At 34.9% G+C, this 14,959-nt stretch overlaps 2 protein-coding genes across 3 annotated transcripts in view; one reads left to right on the top strand and one right to left on the bottom strand.

The window, feature by feature from the left end:
• Positions 1-14,433, bottom strand: LOC123532778 (tubulin--tyrosine ligase-like). Of its 2 annotated transcripts, none has more exons than XM_053552079.1 (9): positions 14,331-14,433; positions 10,455-10,641; positions 9,983-10,061; positions 9,033-9,265; positions 6,835-6,967; positions 5,535-5,735; positions 5,025-5,118; positions 4,364-4,482; positions 1-3,538 (listed from the first exon to the last, which is right to left on the bottom strand). In XM_053552079.1, the coding sequence occupies exons 2-9, from the start codon at positions 10,621-10,623 to the stop codon at positions 3,430-3,432; spliced, it is 1,137 nt and encodes a 378-aa protein (XP_053408054.1). In that variant the 5' UTR covers positions 10,624-10,641; positions 14,331-14,433; the 3' UTR covers positions 1-3,429. The 2 variants fall into 2 exon arrangements, with proteins under 2 accessions (XP_053408054.1, XP_053408052.1); XM_053552077.1 differs by having other exon boundaries at positions 10,455-10,644; positions 14,331-14,429.
• The window catches only part of LOC123532772 (dnaJ homolog subfamily C member 17-like), an 18,067-nt gene continuing 17,529 nt past the window's right edge, over positions 14,422-14,959 (top strand). The window contains exon 1 of the mRNA XM_045314348.2: positions 14,422-14,599. Within this exon, the coding sequence (XP_045170283.2) occupies positions 14,522-14,599 (78 nt within the window). The 5' untranslated portion in view covers positions 14,422-14,521. The remainder of the gene's footprint in view (positions 14,600-14,959) is intronic.

Consider the following 14,959-nt stretch of genomic DNA (forward strand, 5'->3'; position numbering starts at 1 on the left):
ATAAGTAAATACCTTTATTAGTACACTAAAGTGATCCATTTGAATGTCACATAAACATAACAATATAACAGGGCTATTACAACAGTATATACCTTGATCAGCAATGTTGTAATTGACTTGAGTGGATTCTGAAAGCCCTGTTTGTACCTGTGATCTTGCCTTGCAAAATCCACGAAGGCGAATGCATCCTTGCAGTTCAAGGTACTATTTTAATACCCCTTTTATTAAATACATATCAGTCAAGATTGACTATAACTGATAAATAAGACAGAAAAATTGTTTGAAACTGTGAACCTTTTGACGAATGGAACATACGTTGTGACGCCAACATTACGTCATTTCCAACCAAACATTTTCCAGTATCAGATGGGTATAAGTTATTTTTGTTTTGTATTTGTTAGTGAAAAACATGCTGTATTTGACACAGAATAGTCATAGGTATATAATAAATGTATTTACAGGTACCAGTAAGCATTGAATATAAACAAGCAAAGTACCATGCATATAATTATACATTCCAACACCAGAATATACATCTGTAAAAGACAAAAATTAACATCTGAACAACTATCACATTTTTATCACGAAGTGTATTTTCTGTTACATAACAATAGTCTGCTTGATACATTATGTCTATAAAATAAATGTCTTTGTTGATGTTAAAAGAAAATAAATGTAAAAAAGGTAAAAAAACTGCAGGGACTATGATCTAAGATTATTTCAACAAAAATGATGTAAACAACAAACATTATATGACACCTGCCCCCTGAAAGTGCTCAATAGAATAAAATATGAAGTAGTAAAAAGGACCATCTCCAAAAAAATATGCATGTCTACTTCATGTTGATGATGGATACCAAGTTTCGTTTTAATATTCGACGTAAACAATGGATGTGAAAGTCAAGAAAATGTATGCATGTCCAATTCATGTTGACGATGTTAACCGTTAGCCTGCTAAATTTCTATAATAGACTGGTCCATCATTCAATTTGGGCAATACCATTTATAATTACTAGGGGTATTTACTGAAAATTTACTGACTGAATAGCGAACAGTGCAGACCATGATCAGACTGCACGGATGTGCAGGCTGATCTTGGTCTGCACTGGTCACAAAGGCTGAATCACTTGCCACCAGCAGGCTAAAGGTTAATAAACTTCCATTTGAATTAGGTAAAAACTTTACAAGAAGTTAAGTATGCAAGAAAGTGTAATGGACAGACAGACAGATGAAAAGATAGATGTTATGATAGACAGTTCAAAAACTATAAACCTCCAGAGTCTTTGACATACGGGACGTAAAAAATGGACATAAAATTCACATGGCATCATGTAATAAACAAGGTATCACAGACATGTCAACTGTAACAAAACATTACAAATATATAAACTTTATAAAGAAATATAAATAAGAATAAATGACTCATATCATAAAATTGCATTTTCTCATTGCAGATATTGCAAAAACACTATCTGGCATTCTCATGTAATATCATTCTAAATAACACAATGATGTTTCTGATAATGAAATGAAGGATTTGGCTGTATCTAAAAACTGTACATGATATATAAAAATTACAAAATGGTAACTTTTGAGGACGTTCAAACACAGATCAACAGCCTGCAAAAAAAATCCACATAACTGTATAAACATTTTTCCAAGCAAAAACGCTTATTGTGCACAATTAAGCAGTTTAATTCTCTATATATTATTGATGCAATATTGGTACTTGATCCAGTACTGGAGGTTGCCAGACTCTTCATTAAAAAGTAATGTAAGGATCATGCCTGTGAAGTTAAACAAAACTTGCCCACTACTTTTGAAGGAGAAGTTGTATGAAACACTTCTTGATGCAACAATGATAAAGAACAAGGACTAGTTGTGACAGCTGATCTTAACCCAAAGGCTATAACACAATAATGCTATTTAAGCAAATTGCATTTAAGTAAAACAAGCGTTGGCAAGACCTTTAAATTCAACCAAAGAAAAAAAAAGCTGTCATAATCCTTTTCAGCTTAATTATTTGATATTATTATTATGTTAATAATAATAATTATTAGTATGCTTTCCCTAAAAACACTTACATTTACAAATATCAGCAAAACAACAAACAGTAACAATGAACAAGTGAAAGGATGTACATGTATTGCCAACCAATACAAAGCCCTCTCCAATGTAATGAATATCTAATTACCATCCTTTAAAAAGGACACGTATGAGAAGTTTATCTGTTATGGTGCAAAGTTATTTTACTATCCATAATTCAATAAAAGAGTTAAAGATCAAACGCAAAAAAATGACATAAAATTATTAGCCTCTATGAGCTTGGGGTACAGTCTTGCATGTGACAATTAATTTCAAAATCCATCAATGCATAAAAGATTTATAGACAAGATACAAAAAATGGTCATCTTTGTCCTCTAAGTATGACCACAAACTCAAAGTGTGACATTGTCCTACTAGAGGTCAGAGTCTTGCATGCAACACATTGTCTTAGTGTGGTGAATATTTGTGTAGTTTAGTACCAAGTTATTTGAATACAATGAATCGGTAAAACCGAATGATGCTCCCTGATGCATGCGCTTGTCCTAATATGGGGAATAATGTATTAGAAACCAAAAAAAAAAAAAATGGAGAAAATTTAATAAAGGGAGATATTCAAAAACTAGGTAAGGTAGAGTTATGGTTCTTTGACATTGTACTTCCTGTCATTGGCCTCTATCATTTTGTGAAGTTTCAATGAAATGCCATTAATACTTTTCAAGTAATGCTCTGGACAAGCCTTATTTTGTATAATAAAGGGAGATAGTTAAAAAAATATGTAAAGTAGAGTTATGATTCTTTGACACTGCACTTCCCGTCAATGGCCTCTATCATTTTGTGAAGTTTCAATGAAATGCCATTAATACTTTTCAAGTTATGCTCCGGACAAGCCTTATTTTGTATAAAAAAGGGAGATAATTAAAAAACTAGTTAAGGTAGAGTTATGATTCTTTGACACTGCACTTTGTCTCAATGGCCTGAGGCTCTATGATTATGTGAAGTTCCAATCAAATGCCATTAATTCTTTTCAAGTTATACTCCAGACAAAAGTGTTACAGACAGATGGAAGGTCGGACAAAGCGGCAACTATATGCTCATCCTTCAGGGAGCTTAATAAATACATAAAAAAGTTACAGACTAGACAAGAAACATAACCAAACATTTCTGACCTCTTAATTAAGTATGACCTTGACTGTTTGATTAGTGGTCTAAATGTACCATGCGAAAGATGGACAGACAAGGAGCAAACCTAATTAATGTCTCCAAAACTGACTTTCAACCAGTAGTGGACTTATTAACATTGCACATAACTATCAAGATTCCCCAAAGTCAAAATAACAGAATTGTACAATAAAGTTACTGTTTCTATGGCAACCTGACATTCAATCAGGAGATTTTGGTGAACCCTGTGTCACCTTGTCTAGGTTTCGATGGTGGAAACACTGGATCTATTGCAGTATGAACAATACTTCTGGCCATGTCTGGTAACAGGTACCTATAATATAACAATTGTAGAAAATACATAATGACTTGATCTAAGTCTGAACCAGTCAATGAAAACTTCAGGACCATATACTCATATTTATCAGCACATAAGTCAAATACTGGGCCAATTGGCTGACTAAGTAGGTAGCACACAATCCTTCAAATCAGAAGGTTGTAGATTCAAATCTTGGACAAGGTATGTTTTCCGTTATTATTGTCTGAGCACAATATGTTTAAGTCATTTGACACACACCACTCATACATGGGAGAAAGTTTTCAATTACTTGTGGAAAACAGATTATTACTAATGAGGAATCAAATACCACTGGTTAGCTTACTGCAGTATTCAACTGAAAACAGTTTAAAAACCTCCAAAACAAATTAACTGTTTTGTTCAATGATCTTACACAGTATTTGTATCTATAAGGAAGAATAATAACAGAAATGAAAGCCCGGTAATATGTACATGTCCGTTTCATGTTGATAAAGTATACCAAGTTTCATTTGCACTGGATAAAAATTGCAGGAGTTAAGTACACAAGAATGTGTGATGGATGGAAAATGATAGCTAGACAGATCAATCACTACATGCATCACGGGTCTTCGACACCAGGACGTTTAGTGTGTGTGTGTGTGTGTGTGTGGGTGTGGCGGGAGGGGGGGGGGGTGTACAAAAGTCTTTTTCTGTAGAAGTTACAGCCATCATCAGTTTACACTTTTTTCTTGCTTGGGATTATTCTCTACATGTGAAAGAATTATAATTAATGTTAAATTAACCATCATTAAAAACAACTTAACAAACTGGACTACTGGACTATCAAATAAGAATACATACTGTGCACATGCTGGAGCTCCATTTACTTCTATCAGCCAGACTTTCATCTTCTCATCCAGCAAGAAATCAAAGCCAAACAGTTGAAAACACACATACCCTAAACCATTTGTGTTAATTTTCTGCAATACAGTAATAACCACATTTTTCATATCACTGAGGAAAGATCAAATCTCCACTGAGTGATAAACGACTGTACAGACAGTTGCTACAACTAAGCACTAGCACTTCCTGGATTTCTAACCAGTATTTGTGTCTACATTTGGGATAATGAAGGCTGTGGTCAATATCTGCAACTGCCAGGATTCAAGCCAACATCCTTCAGGTTAGCAGCTTTAACCCTTCACCACTGTACCTCCTGTGTAATGGTAGAAATGGTCTTGTATTTGAACCTCAATTTCATCATCTCAAGGTGCAATTAGGTCAAAATTGGCTCAAAAATGTAGAATTTAATTAAACATTCCTTTTTCAAAACTGTTTTGGCTACAGAGAAAATGACTAAAAGTAAGTTTTTGTTCTAAGCAAGACTTTGAAAATGTGGTCATTCTGACAGCTTTTACAATGGTAAAAGGTGTGGGAAAATCCATATTTTGAACACTGCAGATAAAATCCTAAACTGTAGTTTTAATTTTGCTTGGAAGAAATTAATGTAAAATGGCTAAACCTCTTTAACAAGGAAGAAACAACGTTTGATGATGTCTTTGATTTGAGGCAAGATAGAAGCTTCCATTGTAGTACCGTGTTTGTCCATCAAATATCTGTATAGGTAAAAAGAAATACTTTAAATAACATTTAACCATTTCAAATTAAAAGTAACCTGAAAATGGGAACAATGCAATTGAGAACTAATACGTACTGTTCTGCAAAATCATAATTATTCGCGGCAGACTTATTTCATATATATCGTGAATGAATCAATTGAAAAAAAGTTAAGAACACAATGAACAAATAAATTCTATTTTACTTAAATTCTGAAATCAGTGAATTAATATCACCATTTTAGCTGCAAAACTATGAAATTATATGACAACGTTGTTAGTTTAATTTCATTGTACTTGTATGTCCTTGGATAGGTAAATTTTCAATTCTGACTTAAATAATTTGAAAACCTACATCTGAAACAACAAACGGATTGCTGACAAACACATCTTCTTCCTTCATACGTTGGTGTTACCTGTTAAACTCATCAAAGAACATTTCATTTCCATCTTCATATCTACCATAGTTGGTTGACCTTTCCTTCTGAAGGCAGTGATTGGTCAGGTGACTAGTGATCTTTGACAGGTCATCAGGGTCATAAGGTTCAGATGATGTACGCAACACACCTTCCTTGAACAGGTACACATTATAGCTGGAATCTAACAACACCCAGCTCCTATAAAATAGTTTTAAGCAAATATTACAAAATTTATGAAACAGATTTTAGTTTTGCGTGCTTTGGAGGCAAATAAAACATGGTTTTGTGTTCAGATGTGTAGTAATCTAATCACAAAGGCAGAAGGCCTGAGCAATTAATTACGACGCATCTGAACAAAAAAAACATGTTTTTGTTGGCATCTGCTGAGTGATTATTATATATATAAATTACGATGCATCTGAAAACTAAAATCTATTTCCATTCTAACATGTTCAAATTACACCAGGAAGGGATATTAATCTGGAATCCTTTTTTAGGCAGACTAGCCAAAAGTAGGTCATTTTGCGAAATGTGTTCTAATCAACAAGACAATACACAGTAAAATCCGTCTTTGTTTATATAAAAGAAAATCTTAAAAGTGTTAGAATATTTAATATAATACTACACAAAGAAGAGACTAAAATGCAGTGAAACACAACTCACTTCAGCATTAATGGCTCCAGCTACAGGGCTCACAAGCAATTCATATAGTCCCCCCAATAGTATTTTACAATTTTACATTGTGTATGTTTGGAGCTCTCTAAACCTCTTGACCCTTAAGATCTAGAGCTATCAGTGTTTTACTTTACTAACGTAAAAAGAAAGACAAAGACAAAGACTGGGGAAAGTGGGAGTTGTACTAAATAAAACTGTTAACACCAAATGTACCTTAAGACAGAATTAATGTCAAAAAACTTTCTCAACTGTTAATGCCAACTGTGCACATATTTTGAAGAAGATGAAATCAACCAGTGATGCAGATATAATACAAGTCACCTGTATTTCTTTGGACACAAAGAAGATTAACTGGTTTGGTGTTTCCTAAACACAGGGTGATTCCCATAAATATGTGCTGCTTATATTCTAAGATTTCACATTGTTTTGCAGTAATAAACATTTTTGTTTAACACATTATGTCTTTTCCACACTCAGTTACTTCAATATTCAAGAGTACTGTTGGTGAACATTTCAGATATCTCTTGATGCAGATAAACAGGCAATGTTCCAGTGAAAGGATGACATTTATTTGTACAAGAATTCCATTTGCCTACAGAATCCGTGTTTTGGTATACCATACCTGATATCAAATTTCCTGCCTCCCTCCAAGAGGAATGGATTGTTAATATATCTCTGTATAACAAAGGCTTTACTCTGATCATCTACATACTCCAGTAAGGAATCTATGTTGTCTGATATCTGAATGCCATCACCTGAAATGGGTAGAAGACAACAACAATTATATCCAGTCTGTCAAGTTATAACGGTTGCTTCATAAAAACCTAAGTATGAAATGTTTGTATACATGTAAAATATGTTTATTTAAAGACTACAAATAATTTTTCATGTGTGTGGATCCAAGGATATAAAACTGGGTTTTAGACCAGTCTCATATATCGGCCCTGCCATTGGTCAATTTTAAGTTTGATCTCAACATAAACCAATCAGATGCTTCAGATTTGAGACTGGTTTTCAAACCTGGTTTTATGACATTGTGTCCAGGTTTACAGGAACAAGAGCACCGCCTTGCGGGTGCTGACGCTCATCTGATTTTTTTTGTGTAATAGAAATATTGTCCTACCCATGATTTTCTAAGTCTAAAAAGGGCCATCATTCTTGCAAAAAGCAGGATAGAGTTATGTTTCTTGATGTTCAGTGTCCACTTATGATGGTGAAAAACTGTTGCAAGTTTTAAACCAATAGCTTTGATAGTTTATGAGAAAAGTTGACTTAAACATAATACTCAACCAAGAAAATGATTTTCTAAGTCCAAAAGGGGCAATAATTATTGCAAAAAGCCGGATGGAGTTATGTTGCTTGCTGTACAGGGTTAGCTTATGATGGTCAACAAGTGTTGCAAGTTTCAAAGCAATAGCTTTGATAGTTTAAGAGAAAAAGTTGACCTAAACATAAAACTTAACCAAGAAATCTGATATTTTCTAAGTCCAAAAGGGGCCATAAATCTTGCAAAAAGCAGGATGGAGTTATGTTTCTTGCTGTACAGGGTCAACTTATGATGGTGAACAAGTGTTGCAAGTTTTAAAGCAATAGCTTTGATAGTTTAGGATAAAAGCTGACCTAAACATAAAACTTAACCAAGAAAACTGATTTTCTAAGTCCAAAAGGGGCAATAAATCTTGCAAAAAGCAAGATGGAGTTATGTTTCTTGATGTACAGGGTCTGCTTATGATGGTGAACAAGAATTCCAAGTTTCAAAGCAATAGCTTTGATAGTTTAGGAGAAAAGTTGACCTAAACATAAAACTTAACCAAGAAATCTGATATTTTCTAAGTACAAAAGGGGCCATAAATCTTGCAAAAAGCAAGATGGAGTTATGTGTCTTGATGTACAGGGTCTGCTTATGATGGTGAACAAGTATTCCAAGTTTCAAAGCAATAGCTTTGATAGTTTAGGAGAAAAGTTGACCTAAACATAAAACTTAACCAAGAAATCTGATATTTTCTAAGTACAAAAGGGGCCATAAATCTTGCAAAAAGCAAGATGGAGTTACGTTTCTTGCTATACAGGGTCAGCTTATGATGGTGAACAAGTATTCCAAGTTTCAAAGCAATAGCTTTGATAGTTTAGGAGAAAAGCTGACCTAAACATAAAACTTAACCAGGCAACGCCGACGCAGACGCCGACGCCGACGCCGACAACCGCTCAAGTGATGACAATAACTCATCATTTTTTTTCAAAAAATCAGATGAGCTAAAAATAGTTCATTCTGATGTTACTCAATTTTTCATTTCACTAACTCATTATGAATGATGGTACATTCTGTGTCATCGTGGGCAAAAACCCAGGTTTTACTTGTTAAACCCAGCCCTGTGGGTTTTACTGGGAAATACTAGACAATACTGGGTAATTATTCCCCAAGATACTAGTATCTGGGGGCTACACTGGATTCTGGTCCGTACGTCGGTCCATGCGTCTTTAGACGGAATTTGTTCGCGCTATTTCTCAGCAATTATTTGCCAGATCTGTGTCAACAAATGTTGCTGAATCTTAAGTAATAAGACAGTAAGTTTCACCTGTAGTCCCTCATACTACTGATCCTGGTAAGTACCCCGAGTCTGAAATAAGTTTAGTCTCTAAATGAAAACAGTTATATTAACAATCATATGGATCAATCATATTTTGTTAGGAATCCTTTTTACTCAGTTATTTCTTTCAGAAACTTTATCTTATGTCCAAGATATGTTACTGTGTACAGCACATATGTCATAGAGCATTCAGCAATGCACATCCATGATGACAAATAAACACAATGTATACCTTTAGCCCCAGATGTATGTTTAGCAATCCAGATCACATCTTTGCCTTCCTCCGCCACCATCTGTGCATGCGTCTCCAGCAGCTGATCCCGGTCATCTGGTTTCTCCGGCCGTACCAGTACCGTAGAGTTACGTACACTTGTCTGGACAACATTTTTTGGAACAATACGGAAAGACTGTGGCAACCATTTTGGGTAACTGTATTTCACTACACTACAGTATTCTTTAAATACTCTAAAAGTACAAAAACGTCATACATATCACATGGAATGCAATTTTCAATATAATGAAAATTTGGACACTTTCTCAGTAAGCAGATACAACTTTTCCAGAATACAGTCAAACATGTGCTAAAGATCAACTGTAAACATAGACTACCTAACCCTTACCCTGCTAAATTTCTAAAATGAACTTGTCCATCTTTCAATTTGGACAGTACCATTAACTGTTAAAAGGGGTGCTTACCAAAAAGATACTGACTGAATGCCAAACAGTGCAGATCTTGATCAGACTGCATGGATGTGCAGGCTGATCATGATCTACATTGGTCGCAAAGGCAGAATCAATCATGTTCAGCATAATAAGCGTTAAAGGCACCTACTTTCACATCCCTTTTAAACAGTAACAACAATTATAACTTCTGAATAAAGACCATTTGCAAAATAAAGACCACATTTTTTTGCTCCCTCAAAGGTGCTGTTTATAGGCAGGTACAACTGTACCTTGTAATGTTTCAGCACTGTAAAATGTTGCTATGTTTTATCTAATTTTCATGTTTTTATATTACTTATAGAGATGTTGACTGAGGACAGGTAACTTTATACATAGTAATCATGGTCAAACAGTCATGGCTAAACTTGCCTTGAAAGAGAACCAAACTTGAATTCTCCTGGCAGGTTTGGTCTGAAATAAACACAATTTGCAAAACATATTTTTGTTATGACATCTTACTTGACAAGAGCTGTTTTCCTGCATAGAACATCCGAACCTCTGTAATAATTTACCAGCTGTACCCTCCCAGGATCATGGCCTGGAATATTGAAAGTTTACTCATAGATATTTTTGAAAATGTTTAGTTCTTTTAATTGTTTGCCATTTTGATAAGTTGTTAACTGTACTGGTATATCAATTCTTGTACTTGCTCTGAGACTGTTTCCATATTGTGATTTTTTTTTATTCTTATTGTTTGCTTACCTGGTACCCATAAGGAAAAGTCTAAACAGGTAAAGTATTATGGAAACAAACATTTCAGGATATAAAGATGTTATGTCCAAAATGATTAAACTGTCATATTCAATGAAACAGTTGACACTGTGTACTGTGTACATATATTTATTATGAATACTCAAAAATAACACAGCACTTGATCATCTAGGGTGACTCCATGAATAAGTTCTGCTTAACAGGGCTTTATATTACTTACCTAATCTTCCAAAAGGCAATTTATTCCTTTCTCCAAACATCAAATGGAATGAAACAGAATTGGACGGCAGCTTTTTCCAGTCATTTCCTCTCTCTTCAAGCAGAAATTTGGTCACTGCCCTATATACAGAACTGTTAACATCTCTTCTCACAAAGCCATACTGTTCCATGGTTTTGGAAGGAATAAACTGCTAAATATATAGAACATGCAACTGTTTCGTAGTTAGAAAACCATCTGACAATCACAACTGTCAAAGAAATAGATTAACAGTGCAGATTTCTTCTGCCACTGGACATTCCTGTAGTGTATCAAAGTTAAGACTTAGTAATTCTGTAAAAAACTGTTCAATATCCTAACTGTTTAACCTTTACCCTGCTAAATTTCTAAAATGAACTGGTCCATCATTCATTTTGGGCAATACCATTTATGATTTATTATTCATAGGGCACGTATGTGCAGGCTGATCTTGGTCTGCACTGGTCGCAAAGGCAAAATCACTTGCCGCCAGCATGTTAAAGGTGGCAAAATGGATGAGGATAAAGCATGTGACTCCTTACCTGAAGGTGACTGTCATGGGTTCAAATCCCAGCTGGGCTCTGATTTCATGTTTTTATGGCTGAAATTTTGCAACAACCCCCACCACTCACTTGTTAAAAATTCTCCTGTGAACATTTACAAAATAATATTTTTAACTTTGAATTGAGAAAAAAAAAAGAGATAAATATTTGCTGTCCAGTGGATAATAAATGTTCCCAGGGTCCTGGACAGGACTGAATTTCATAACAAGAACAAAAGACATCATGCATAGTGAAAAATATTGGAAAGAACAATTCATGTGGAAAGGATAACGTATGTGTCCATGAATGGGTTTTGCTGTTGGGTATCTAATTACATAATAATATACAGTGCAACCTCTGTAGAGCAACACCCTTGCGGAGATACATATATTGACTGTTGTTCTGGAAAGGTAAATTTGATAGTATATTTCAGCTTAGGGAAATTTTGATGATGTTGTTATAGAGAGGTTATTTCTTAAGAGAGGGCCGCTCTGGAGAGGTTGTACTGTATATATAATCATAACTGACAAATAACTTAAGTGTTGCTCCCCTCCTTTGAGCGACTACTTTGAAAAGGACTTAGTACTAGCTGGCCATATATTTTGTGAAAGATGTCTCTAGGACCGGGGACTTTGGTAACCATGTTACCATTTGTTTCCTCCTTCTTTTGTCAAAATCAAACAATATTCCCCATTTTCATGCTTTTGTGACTTGTCATTTCCCATACTGCATGTACTTAGGAATTAACTTCACGTACTTCTAGGGAATCCTGTTTGTGCCACAATGAATGTTTGTGTTGTACTCAGAGCGCGACATGCGACATGACTTATGAATGTTGAGTTGTGGTACTGTCGTGTGACACACCTGTAGCACGAAATGCTTTGGTAAATATTAAGTGTTGTGTCGCAATGTCATGTGTGTAATAGAGTATCACCTAAAATGTTTTGTGTCGCATTCCAAGGAAAATGCACGACACTCAACACAACACTCAATACATCAATGTATCATGAGACATGACTTGAAGTGATACATGATACTTTACTGTTCAGTGTTACAGAATTGTGGACTGTCTTATCACACTGTTCAGTTATCTAAACGTGACACATGACATGCGATGGTACATGTACGCACAATATGCAAAGTGACACATGATATTATGTCAAGTAAATGTTGCAGAGTAGTATTGTGTCTACTGGTGTCCTTGTTAATTATTAAAATCACACTACGAAGTAACAAAACATACAAGCTCAACATCTGTGGTGTAATGTGCACACTACATATTGCTTTGCATGTTATCTGTCGTCACCCATTGTCGTGTGTCGTGTTGAGTCATGTGTCGCCACTTTCAACAAGACATATGAAATTCAGAACACCACTGGTTGCTACACATGACAATCTGATGTCACACATGACAAAAAAGTTTACTGCAACATTTCATGTTACACGCAGGACACATGAGACACACGACAGTGCAACAACGCAACTTCATGTGTTCAGTTATCGCATGTTGCATCACATTGTCATGCATAGCGTCACAATATCAACTGTAGTGTTGTATTGTCATGTGTCACATCAAGTGTCGTGCTACAACATCGACAGTTACCCGTCACCACATTCAATGTAGAACTATTAAACCGGATTCAGTATACTTTACAAATTGTTTATGCATCTCAAAAATTACCTGACTATTACGCATTCCATTCTCAAAAAGGCTGAAAAAATTTGGTCAAGAAAGCAGTCATCAGTGGAAACTTAAAATGAAACTAGAGCTGCTTTTGAGAAAAGCGCATGTCTCCCACAACTGTCTAATCATCTAAATAGTAAGTCAGTCTTTATATACTGTTTACTCACTACAAATATACCTTTGAAGAGTAAAAAGGCTGATTTGGGGTAATTCAACGGCCATAGTTCTGAAGTGCCTGGGGTGATTTGGCGAGTAATCAATCTTGGCTGAGGACTTTTTGGCAAATTCTGTTCAAGTTTGGTGAAGATCAAATGAGAACTGTTCGACTTAGAGCGCAGACAAGAGTAAAAAGGCCAGTTTTTGGTAATTCAAGGGCCATAATTCTGAAGCGTCGAGGCTAGATATTAAAGTTGGCCGAATTCTTATGGTCAATCACTTTTTTTTCAAGTTTGGTGAAGATCTGATGAGAAATGTTTGACTTAGAGCGTGAACAGGAGTAAAAAAGGCTGATCTTCGGTAATTCAAGGGCTATAATTCCGAAGTGCTTGGGCCGATTTGGCTATTATTATTATTATATTTATTTTGAAATTACATAGATCACAAACATTAGCACATATTATACAGTATAACAAAATAAAATATTATTAACAACTAAAATAGATTAGATAGACATTTAAATAAAATAACATCATTTCTATTGCACGGATTAAATTTGATAATTGCAAGTTCAGCATTCTTAAAAATAGGAGTAATAAATAAAAGAATAACTACTAAGACCAGTAAATACTAAAATAGGTTAAGAGCATATTTTCGTATTGTGTGATAAACAGATATGATCTATGGTTGCATGGATAACCCATTAAGCTCAAAAGCTTATTTCCAATGGGTTCCAGTTTACCAAAAAAGAATAAGATGGAATCTGAGAAGTAAAAAAATCTAATTTAGTAAATCATTACTAGTTGGCTAGTTATCGAACCTGGCCAAGGACTAATTGGCAAACACATTTTGTTCAAGTTTGGTGAAGATCGGATGAGAACTGTTCGACTAAGAGCGCGGACAAGAGTAAAAAGGCTGATTTTTGGTAATTCAAGGGCCATAATTCCAAAGTGCCTGGGCCGATTTGGCTAGTTATCATATTTGGCTGAGGACTTATTGCCAAACACATTTTGTTTAACTTTGTAAAGTTGGATGAGAAATGTTTGACTTAGAGTGCGGACAAGAGTAAAAACCCTGAAGTTTGGTAATTTAAAGGCCATAATTCCGAAGTGTCTAGGCCGATTTGGCTAGTTATCGAACTTGGCCGAGGACTTATGATCAAACACATAATATTGTTCAAGTATGGTGTAGATCGGATGAGAAATGTTTGACTTAAGGTAAGGACAAGATTTGTGACATACAGATAGACAGACAGGAGTAAATCAATATATCTCTCACACCACTGTGTGGTGGAAGACATAATTAAATAAAAAACCAATGTAAAACGAATATGTAACAGTTTCTTTCCTTGGGATTAAATAAAAGTGGCAATGTTTATATCGTCACCGATGGATAGTTACAAGCAATTGTTTTCAAAATTATAAGAGATTTTAAAACGTTAACATGGATAATTGGTGCAGAAATATTTTAATTTTCAACCTGAATCAAAAGTTATGAAGCTACATGCTTTATTTGGTCCCTAGAAGTAATTAAACTTCTTGTTTGGTAATGTTTACGTCAACACCGTGTTGGCGAACTCAACTCTTCACAAAGGAGAATTACGACAAGACCGTCGTTTGTGTCGTTTTTTGTATATTTTTGTCAAAAATAAATTACTTCAAAAGCATAAAATGGCGAAAAAACTTGACATTACAAAGGAAGATTTGTATGGCATTCTTGGTGTGGAAGAAACTGCAACAGAAAAAGAGGTAAATTGACAAAAGATAATTGTTACTCGTTTTCGCGAGTGATATCAGTATTTCACTTTTGCCGCGTACGCCGTTTCGCTGCGTACGACCGCCTAGGCGTTCGTTTATTCCCTAAAAAAATATTTTAGATAAATGAAGCCCACACTGCACAAACTTCAGCTCCTTCCACATCCGATGTTGTAATCAGCATCGTGTTGTGACGTAAAATATGGGTTCCATGGGGTCACTAAAATAAGTTATTTTTCCCGTCAGGAAAACCAGTATCTGGAAAAATATTTTGAGGGTGTTTTGTTTTTAATTTGATATCAAAATAAGTAATTAAACTATTTTTACACATTTCTTTATCACTCATCTCTTCAA

Source organism: Mercenaria mercenaria, chromosome 1 (genome assembly GCF_021730395.1).
Source record: "Mercenaria mercenaria strain notata chromosome 1, MADL_Memer_1, whole genome shotgun sequence".
Classification (NCBI taxonomy): Eukaryota; Metazoa; Mollusca; class Bivalvia; order Venerida; family Veneridae; genus Mercenaria; species Mercenaria mercenaria.

Bases quoted from the DNA above. Each gene is read 5' to 3' on its own strand.
- LOC123532778 (XM_053552079.1), bottom strand. From the start codon at position 10,623: ATGGAACAGTATGGCTTTGTGAGAAGAGATGTTAACAGTTCTGTATAT. The intron at 9,266-9,982 runs GTAAGATGTCAT...TTGTACTTTTAG, and splicing joins AGGAAAACAGCTCTTGTCAA to AGTATTTAAAGAATACTGTA. The intron at 6,968-9,032 runs GTATACATTGTG...TACCCATTTCAG, and splicing joins ACATACATCTGGGGCTAAAG to GTGATGGCATTCAGATATCA.